Source organism: Mustela lutreola, chromosome 1 (assembly GCF_030435805.1).
Source record: "Mustela lutreola isolate mMusLut2 chromosome 1, mMusLut2.pri, whole genome shotgun sequence".
Classification (NCBI taxonomy): domain Eukaryota; kingdom Metazoa; phylum Chordata; class Mammalia; order Carnivora; family Mustelidae; genus Mustela; species Mustela lutreola.
In genome coordinates this window covers 35,751,437-35,762,258 of record NC_081290.1, presented here as the reverse complement: position 1 = coordinate 35,762,258, position 10,822 = coordinate 35,751,437, and the positions used below count along the sequence as shown (strand labels likewise).

At 40.0% G+C, this 10,822-nt stretch overlaps 1 protein-coding gene across 3 annotated transcripts in view; it reads left to right on the top strand.

Annotated features, from left to right (window-relative positions):
- The first annotated feature begins 404 nt into the window (after positions 1–404).
- Positions 405–10,822, top strand: part of WDR19 (WD repeat domain 19) — a 98,841-nt gene continuing 88,423 nt past the window's right edge. Inside the window, exons 1-4 of one of the 3 annotated variants that reach the window (XM_059163331.1) lie at positions 405–479; positions 3,793–3,884; positions 4,408–4,473; positions 6,437–6,562. In XM_059163331.1, coding sequence (XP_059019314.1) covers positions 474–479; positions 3,793–3,884; positions 4,408–4,473; positions 6,437–6,562 — 290 coding nt within the window. In that variant the 5' untranslated portion in view covers positions 405–473. Of the gene's footprint in view, positions 480–1,777; positions 2,000–3,792; positions 3,885–4,407; positions 4,474–6,436; positions 6,563–10,553; positions 10,631–10,822 lie in introns of those variants that run through there. The other 2 variants (XM_059163338.1, XM_059163345.1) reach the window with 2 other exon arrangements.

Here is a 10,822-nt window from a genome sequence, read left to right as displayed (position 1 = left end):
GTCCTCTCTGCGCGTACTGTGTAAGAATATTTGCCCCAAGAGCAAATTGCCCTTCTCGGTCCATCCAACTGTCAGTGCCTCTTCGTTTCCTTGATTCTGGGCGCCCCCACCCGCCACCCTTGGCAGCTTAGTAACCAGAAAGCGAAATTCACGCAGGCGCCTTTCCGGGCTCTTAGAGCCCACCTCTCTCGGGCGAGTCCCTCGCTCTCATCCAATCAGAGCCCAACCAGGAAGCGAGGGCCTCCAGACGCGCAATCTTTCGGGGCCTATCGCTGTCGGCGTCATGTGATTCCAGTCCCCCGCCTCCCGCCCTTCCCTGCGGAGGCTCCTGCGAAGCACCGCCCTTCAGCTGGTGTTCGCCGATTGGTCACTGCTCGCGCGGTCTCCTGGGTGACGGGAACGCGTTAGCCCTCTTGGAGCAGACCAGGTGCGCCTGCGCATTTGTTACATCGCGCGGCCGCTCGAGCCTTGAGATGAAGGTAAATAACTTACAAACTCGGGGATGGGGAGGCGGGAAAACGCGACCACTGACCCGTAGTCCGCTGAGCATCACTTTGAAGATAGGGGCCTGTGCCCCCACCCCACCCCTCCAGAGTGCGTTCGGAATGGGGAAGAGAGCTGGGTGACCGGGGAGGGGGAAAAGCGGGGGCGAAGTTGAAGGAAGGAGGGGAAAGGAAAGAAAATTGGAGAGGAGGAGAAGGCGGAGAGAGAGGCCCCATTTCTGGGACCGCGAACGGAGTTGAAGGCACGGCCTGAAACGAGCCGGCTGGGTCAGAAAGGCCCCCGAACTTCGCACCGCGGAGAGAGCGGTATGCTTGGAGGGTTGCAGCGGAATGGACTGCATCACAGCTGCTGCTTTCCCTGCGGCTGAGCCCCTGGCAAGCCGCGCGGCTGCTCAGCGCTTAAACAGCGAGAACCTTCCGAGAGGATAATGTCAAGTTGTATGGCCTGTGACTGCTTGAATGTACAAATCACTCAGTGGCTAATGTCCATAATTCGCGGAGAAGTCTGCTCTTGAACACGCAGGTCGGCTCGAGAGCAGCGTCGTGGGCACGCACCGTTCCTACACTTGGGCTTCTGGTGACCCCCATCCCGGGTCACTGGCTGCAGCTCATTTCCAAAGCCCGCTGCTTTACGACAGCAATAGCTCTCCGCCCTGACCTGGCAAGGAAACGGCAGTTCGATTTAAAAATTAAGTCCTAATGATTCCTCCTGGCTCTTGGCGTGACAGTTGGAATTGACAGACTGGTAATCATAACATTTCAAAAGCGCTTCACAATTTATGAAGTATCAGAATGGAGGAGATAATTATTCTTGTTTTACAATGGAGAATTTTGTGCCTGAGGCTATTTAAGCGTCTTGCTTTAAGCCCTACAGCTGAGAAGTGAAAAGCGAAATTCAAACCTTGGTTTTCGGGTTGTGAAGCTACACTCTTTCACCATGATGTATATGAAGCATGTAAATGTAACTTCGCGTAAGAAAGATGTGTAAGATCACAACCAGGAGAGGTCTACCATGAAGCTAATGAAATTTAAGTTTAAGGATTCCTCACTGGCATGAAGGGGGTTCCAGCGTCATTGTGGTCACAGAACTGCAAAAGATGCCTTAGTGCTCCCCCCACCCCCGCCGCCTTCCAAGTGTTTTCAAGCTCCACAAAACGTGGATGCACTGGTGCTTATAGGACACTCCTGTTTCCAACAGAGGTGGATTTCATCTATTTAACATATGGAATTCTTATTGATTGGTGTTTAATTTAAAAAAAGATTGATTGATGATGATTTTTAGAGAGAGAACATGGATGAGCAGGGAGAGGGGCAAGGAAGGAGGGGGAGAGAGAATCTCAAGCACACTCCCCGCTGAGTGCAGGGCTCAATTTCAGAACCCTGAGAGCATGACCTGAGCAGAAATCAAGAGCCTGACATTTGGCCAGGTGCCCCTTGGTGTTTAATTTGAAGCATTGGATGAGTTTTGTGTGGCCACTCAGATTGTCAAGCCTCCTGTAGTACTGTGTAAACGTCACATGCCTAGATATGTTTATAATTTAACCTAATATTAAAATCTAAATTTTTTCATTCAAGCTGTATGTTAATTGTTCTAGTTCAATATTGTTTGATGTAAATCTCCTGTGAGTCATTGTAATTTAAAATTTTCAGTAGCCACATTAAAATGTTTGAAAAGAAACAGGTAAGATTAATTTAAATACTATTTTGTTTTATCTACTATTTCCAAAATATTATCTCAATATGTAATCAATATAAAATATTATCAGAGGAATAGTTTCCTTCTTTTATATTCCTTGAAGGCATATGTATTCTACATTTACAACACATCTGAATTCAGACTACCTACATTTCAAGCCCTCAATAAAATTTCAAGTTCAGCTCTGTTTTGCGGCTTCCAAATTGGATACCCCAGTTCTGCACTGAGTGAAAAGAAAGGCTTTTCAGTTGATAGACTGTCCACCCAATAGCTAAATTAAACACTTAATGATTAACTAAATATAAGTAATGTGTAAAGGGAGAAAATTTTGAATGAAGTAGTTTATATTTTTTTCATGGTTAAGATGTTTTAAATGATAGTTTTGTTAAGTTTAATCTAAAAAATGCATGCTATTGGGGTGCCTGGGTGGCTCAGTGGGTTAAAGCCTCTGCCTTCAGCTCAGGTCATGATCCCAGGGTCCTGGGTTTGAGCCTCGCATCGGGCTCTCTGCTCAGCAGGGAGCCTGCCTCCTCCTCTCTCTCTGCCTGCTTCTCTGCCTACTTGTGATCTCTGTCTGTCAAATAAATAAATAAAATATTTAAAAATTAAAAAAAATTAAAATAAAAAATCCATGCTATTCCCCAATGTTTATAGCAGCAATGTCCACAATAGCCAAACACAAAGAGTTCAGATGTCCATCAATAGATGAATGGATAAAGAAATATATATGTATGTATGTACACATACATACAATGGAATATTACTCAGCCATCAAAAAGAACGAAATCTTGCCATTTACAACAACATGGGTAGAGCTAGAGTGTATTATGCTGTGCAAAATAAGTCAATCAGAGAAAGACAATTATATGATTTCACTCACTTGTGGAATTTAAGAAACAAAACAGGATCATAGGGGAAGAGTGGGGGAAAAAAAGAAAAACATAATGAAACCAGAGAGGGAGACAAACCATAAGAGACTCTCAATCATAGGGAACATATGGCGATGGACATTAAAGAGGGCACCTGCTGTAGTGAGCACTAGGTATTATGTAAGACTGATGAATCACTGACCTCTATCTCTGAAACTAATAATATACTTTATGTTAATTAACTGAGTATAAATAAAAAATTTTTACAAGTCCATGCTACTGATTATTAGCTGAATTCAAGTTTAAATTATTTTACTTTAGCATATAAAATATTAAAACTAATTTTTCTAAAATTAATATTCAAAAACATTTAAAACAAAAATTTATAATATTTAAATATATTTATTTTTTATAATAAATTTATAATATAAATTTATAATATATTATAATAATATATAATAAATGCTTACCTGTGTATTGAGGTCCATACTTCATATAAAGTTTTTTGTTTGTCCATACAAACAACTAGATTGTAGAATTTTGTTGATTGGTTGATCCCATTAGTCATTTTGTCTTGTTACGTTGTTGACTTTTTCCAGATAAGCTCTAATAATAAGCTTTTACCATCTTGAACTCTACTGTTTTCAAGATCACGTTTTGATGTCTTTGACCAACCCTTAAATTGTATGTTTGGAAAATATAAAAATTACTTTTATCTTTTTAGCGTGTTTTCTCACTGCTGGAAAAGACTTGGCTTGGCACACCAATACAGTTTACCTGGCAAAAAACATCAGGAAACTACCTTGCAGTAACAGGGTAAGAAATCATTGAATATTTTAAGTCAATCATCCTGACTTCAGGTGGTTGTATGCCTGCATAACCACGCCATTTATTTAGTAGAAGTTCTTGTGTGATGGTTGTATAGTGGGAAAAATGATACATTCACTTCCACTAATATCACAGTTCATAAAATCTTTTCCCCAGGGGCGCCTGGGTGGCTCAGTGGGTTGAGCCGCTGCCTTCGGCTCAGGTCATGATTTCAGGGTCCTGGGATCGAGTCCCACATCGGGCTCTCTGCTCAGCAGGGAGTCTGCTTCCCTCTCTCTCTCTCTCTCTCTCTCTCTCCCAGCCTCTCTACCTACCTGTGATCTCTCTCTGTCAAATAAATAAATAAAATCTTTAAAAAAAAAATCTTTTCCCTGGTAATAACTTTGTAGATACAAATTATGAAACTGTCATGTGAGAACACTGAAATTACTTGGATGTCAGCTTAGTTTTTTAATATACATTTATAAGAAGAAACACTTAAATTATATTTTTATGTTCTAATTACTTTTAGAGCCGATCATACTGTGAAAATCTTTGATCGCCATGGTCAAAAAAGAAGTGAAATCAACTTATCTGGGTAAGTACAGAGATCGAAAAATTTTTCAAGCTTTGTTTCCTAAAAGATAAAAAAAAGTATTATTGCCTTAAAGCTGTAATCAAATAGAGTTTTACAACTCATATATAATCTGTCTCTCTTGCTTTCTTCCTTTGCAAAGGGATTTGTTTTGTTTGTTTTTTTAATATTCATTTACTTATTTTTAGAGATAGAACATAAGCAGGAGGGGTAGAGGGAAAAAGAGAGGGAATCCCAAGCCGACTCTATGCTCAGTATGGAGCCCGCGGTGGGGCTCCTCTATCTCCCTACCTTGAGATCTCGACCTGAGCCAAAACCAACTGACTACACCACCCAGACACCCCAGGGATTTGTTGTTTTATACATAAGTTGTTTGCGAAATATGTAGGCATATAGCATATGTGTTAGAGTTGATATTTATAATCTCCGTACTCTCGCAGGGAAGCTCTAAGGTAGAATTATGAATAAATCTATATGAAAGATTCTTATTTAATTAATTATAAACAAGCCTTATTTTGTGCATAGGCAGAAAAGATAAGCCCATATCACTGTACTGTTTCCTCTCATAAATTGTTGGAAGATAGTTGCTTTCACCATACATTTTAAACTTTTTTTTTAGATTTTATTTGTTTATTTGTCAGAGAAAGAGTGAGCACAAGCAGGGGGAGCAGGAGGCAGAGAGAGAAGCAGGCTTCCTGCTGAGCAGGGAGCCCAATGCAGGGCTTGATCCCAGGACCCTGATCATGATCTGAGCCAAATGCAGATGCTTAACCAACTGAGCCACCCAGGCGCCCCATGTCATTGTTAATCTTTTTTTTTTTTTTTTAAGAGAGTGTGTGTGCTTTGGGCAGCCAGCAATGGGAAGCGGAGGAAGATGGGGAGAGCGACTTCTAAGCAGGGTCTGAAAATACTAGAGAAAATGAAGATCCCCAAACATATTTTAAGATTTTGGGGAAAAAATGACCAAGTAACTCCCAGTTGTCATAGTTTATTGTCTTATTAATCTCAGTTTGGCTTAGCCAATATCCCAGAGCAGAGTCTCTCAAAGTGAAAAATAACATCAGAGAAGAAAAAGTTAATCCTCAAGGAAGTTTTTGATGTGTAATAAGCTCTTTGAAATAATTTTAAACAATATCATATTTAAAAAGCATTTTCCTATTTATAACTCTTCAGTCATTTTAGTTGAATCACTCTTAATCTATTATGGCATGAATTGAAAACAAGATGCCATAAAATGAAATAACATGTGTAATCTAGGTTTTCTATTATTTACAATCCCATATCTACCCAGCCATGTTCTGTTTTATACACAAATTAACTGGATGAAACTCATTTTTTATCAGTACCTTCTTTTTCTCTCTGTAAATCTGAAATAACCTTTCAGCACTTGGTCAAACAAATTACCTCTTGATTCCAAATGTGATTCCTTTGTAGAGGTACTCGATGGGTTTGTTTTACCAAAAGACCAGGTTCTTTATAGGATCTAAGAAAATCTTCTAACTTACTAGATGTAATTATATTTAGTGTAGTATATATAAATGATATTTAAAATAGAATTAAAATTTTTTTCCATTCCCTCAACAACAAGAAAATATTTAACTTGGTGGGGGCACCTGCATGGCTCAGTTGGTTAAGCATTCGACTCTTGGTTTCAGCTCAGGTCATGATCTCAGGGTCATGGGATGGAGCCCCACATCGGGGGCTCAGTGTGGAATCTGCTTAAGATTCTCTCTCTCCCTTTGTCCCCTCCCTTCCCTGTTTGCACACTCTCTTTCTCAAAAAAAAAAAAAAAAAAATTGTGTTATCTAAACAGTGAATAGTGAGTTGTAGTTCTCACTTTAGGAAGTTTATGACCTACTCAAAACTGGATGATCTTATTATAGATAAAATTGTAAATAGGCATTTAAATTTCTTTTCCTTACTTTAAGAAAATGTATAGTGATACTTTGCTTTCCTTTTTTAAAAGTAACTGTGTTGCTATGGATTGGGACAAAGATGGAGATATCCTAGCAGTGATTGCTGAGAAATCTAGTTGCATTTATCTATGGGATGCCAACACAAATAAAACCAGCCAGTTAGACAGTGGTATGAGGTAAGAATAACTTTTATTTTAAATCTTCACTTATAAATATTATTTGTAGGTCTGATGCTAACAATACTTACTGCTGTTATTATAAAGATGAGTTTGTGAGTTGCTTTCCCATGAAAGAAAGTTTATTTCTTTTTTTATTGTAACATATAATCCTATTGATTTTGCCCAATTAATTATAATAAATTATTAGGATTGTAAGATACAAGTAGCTTCTTAAAATTTGCTTTTGCTGGAACAGACTAAAATGTCCAAAGATGAGACAAAACATATGGAAAATTCTGGAAATGGGATTGGCCTCAGGCATTGCTGGTTCTAGGGGTTCTAGGGATGCAGTCAGGACTCTGTCTCCATCTCTGAGCTCTTCCTTTCTCTATATTGACTTTATTCTAAGTCAGACTCCATGCTGCTGCCAACTATTGGCTTATCTTCACAGCAAGTTACACCAAAGAGAAGAACGTATCCCCATCACCTTACCAGTGTCCACTCGGTTACTCAAAAGGTCTCTGAGTAGGGTAGATGGGGCCATGGGATTAAAAATCCCAGCAGGTGAAGAGTGGGGTAAAGGTAGGACAGTTCCCAAATGGAAAATATAGTGGGCAAACAGAAGAAATTACAGATCTCTGTTAAAATAGAAACCACTTTAACATATGGAATAGAAACATTTATTTACAACTAAAACTTGGCCGTTCAAACTTGAACGAGTTGCTTTACCTCTCTCTAGACCTCAGTTTCTTCATCTCTATGGAATGTGTGTAATAATATCTGCCTCATGGTGTCACGTGACAGGCAGATACCATACACATGTTGTAAGATAAGACTGTAAATTTCAGTTTGCCAAGGAGTAACAACCCAGAGAAAGCCAGGTGGCCATGCAGAACAGGACCAAAGGTGACCTTAGCATTGTTTCCCTTAACCCTCCAGATTGACGCATGAGGCGAGCACTCACGGGTCGTACTGCCCTCCCACCGTGAAGTCTTGCCAGGCTTGAGAACCTTCATTTCTTGCTCTGTCCTTTTACACTTTGGTTATGTGTCACTTTTTAGAAAGTTTTTACATACTCTGCTCTTCAGTTCAAAAAGTATTTATAAACCTCAAGTACTTTTTTTTTTTTTTAATTTTATTTATTTATTTGACAGAGAGAGATTACAAGTAGACAGAGAGGCAGGCAGAGAGAGAGAAAGAGAGGAAAGCAGGCTCCCTGCTGAGCAGAAAGCCCGATGCGGGACTCGATCCCAGGACCCTAAGATCATGACCTGAGCCGAAAGCAGCGGCTTAACCCACTGAGCTACCCAGGCGCCCAAGTACTGGTTCTTGAACCAAATTCAGCATCAGTGAGAACACATGCTCGCCCAGGGAAAAATGCATAATTAATCCAAGGTGTCTCAGACTGGTGTATGTCTGCCTCTGCTGTCCAGCTTCCCACAGATCCATTTCCACACATCATCTCAGAGTTGTTGGGACGTTTAATTGTGCGTCATGGCCAGGCATGAAATTAAGAACTGAATGAATGGTAGATGTTATTGTAATTATTGAGGTGGAACCAATTAATTATTAGTTTATATTAATATTTAATATCTAAAGGACGTTTGTATATACAAAGTCACACCCCCTTATTTGGTTTTTTTTCATATTTGTTTTTTAATTTAAAGGTCAATATTATACTAAGATACTTAAACACGATTTTGAATATCAGGTTTTTTTAAATATATTCATTTGGCTAACAAATTTCCTTGAAAAACTTAAATTCCATTTAGAAATTTAATTGGAATTTATTCTTTTGAGCCCTTTGAACATCTTAAATAATACACAAAGTGTATTCAAGTACAATCATTGCAAAACTTACTACAATGTCACTTAACTATCTTAAATTATTATGTTAACACAATGAATTGAGTGGATTAATTTTTACTGCATGTATTTTTATAACTTCTTAGAATTATAGTGGTACTTCCCTTGATCCTCCTTAGACATAAAAGAGTTATGTCCCTGGAGTACAGCAGTCTTTCCAGAGAAAACACTAAATACAGCATCACATTCATCAGTCAGTTAATTTGTGGTTGGCTTCTGGGACATGGTTCCTTCTCCCACGGCCATTCAGACCTGAGTACTGGTCAGCCTACCCAGCTTCTTTCCTAATTGATCTTCATTTGTCTTATCAGCAAGACTTTCTTAAGCCTATGCCTTTCATACAGGTTGCATTTTTTTTTTTTTTTGTAGCCACGTGCATTTCCCTTGAATAATATATTCTTTAAGTTTAAGTTGGCCAAAAATACATGTAATTCCTATATATTGTCCTGATCTGCGAGCATTACTGGGAACTTAAATGTGCCATAGCATCTTACAGTAATTTTAGGGCCTTCTAGAGGCCTTTTCTCTGAAGAAAAGGAAGATGGAGTCTGTTCAGCTGGTTCTTCTTTTGAGGATATTTGGTTACTTGATCTTCTTGGAACACACTGTTTAACTCCTTTTCTAGTTGGTTGTTATGTGACTGTTAGTAATGATAGACTATGCAATGGACTGTTGTCACTCTGCTCTTATTCAGTGTGACCGCTGGTGCTGATCACGACTTGTGCTTCTCGTGCAGTTCCCCCTCTCTCTGGCGCTATTTATCTTGCTCAGGATTCTTTCTATTCATGTTTTCTCAATCCCAAATAGGATTGAGCATGTGAGATTTATTATAGGAAATGCCTCTGAGGAAACATAGAGGGGGCAGGTTAGAAAAGCCATCAGACCACAGTGCATGTCTGATCCTTGTAAAGGGGAGAGGGAAGGAAGAAACATTGGGTAGAAGCATCTTATACTGTAGCTCAATTCTAAGTTCAACTAGGCCTCCGAGGAGACTTTAAGCCAGAGGTACCCATCAGTGGAACCCTGTGTTTCCCAGAAATGGGCCTCAAGAGTATCCCTGCCCACTCAGTTACTGTCTGGGGAACAGTCCACGGAAAAGCATGGCCCTAGCACGTCAAAGTGGTGGATTCCAGTGGGGGCCTTCATCAGTTACACTTTCCATAGCTAGAGACCTAAGAGGCATATTCTCATGGCTGTCACACCTGCTCAAACAGATAGAGAAACTTGGTCTTTTAAAAACATACACTTTATAGATTAAACCCAGCAGCCTGGGATATTAGTACTTTATAGAAGTAATTTTCTAACTGAATATGTTATTACACTCATCTGTTGTTGCAACCAAACTTCTCTTATACTTTAAGTGAATTTTTGGTCTTCCATATTATCAGCTTTCTTGAGGGCAGCGTTGCTTTCTGTAAACAGTAAATGATTTATCAGTGGTTCTCAAACTTTAGCTATGTCAAAGTGCCTATTGAAACACGGATGGGTGGGTGCCACCCTCAGAGTTTCTCATTCTGAAGGGCTTGGGTGGGATCAGAGAACTGGCATTTCTAAAGTTCCCAAGTGATGCTATTGGTCTTGGGATTGGATTTTTGCAACCACTTTTCTTCCAATTTTAGTATATGTGCTGCCGAAGCGAGCACTCGGACCAATTTTCTATACCCAATATGATTTCTTCCCTCCATTTAGAGAATGAGCTAGGAGTCTGATTTCCCAGAAGTCCTGATTCCATTTAATAAAGAACTATATAAAAGTTCAACCAGTAGGGACGCCTGGGTGGCTCAGTGGGTTAAAACCTCTGCCTTCGGCTCAGGTCATGATCTCAGGGTTCTGGGATCGAGCCCTGCATTGGGCTCTCTGTTCAGCAGGGAGCCTGCTTCCTCCTCTCTCTCTCTGCCTGCTTCTCTGCCTACTTGTGATCTCTGTTGTCAAATAAATAAAATTTTTAAAAAAAGTTCAACTAGTAGGTCTTAGAATGTACTTAAGAACTGGTGGTAGACAAATGTGCTTTCTACCTCTTTCTGAGTGAGCTAATCTTAATAGTGACCGAGGTGGGAGGGATGGGAAGATGGCAGTAGAATAGGAGAACCCTAGGCTCACCTTCTCCTACAAATACAGCTCAATAGCTATCAAATCATCCCAGATACCCCAGAAGTCAACCAGAAGACTGACAGGACAAACTCTACAACTAAAGGGAGAGAAGAGACCATACTAAAGAAGGTAAGAAGTGTGGAGGCATGGTGAAGAAACAGATCCTGGCTGCTGTGGAGGGGAAGGAGCCATGGTTGCAGAGAAGGGCAACAGAGAGCGGAGCACACAGAGGAACACAGATGTAGAGCATTTCCCCAAAGCCTTTGACCTGGAAAGTGAGAGGGTCTGAATTTCATGAATTCTTGTAACCAGTGGGGCGTA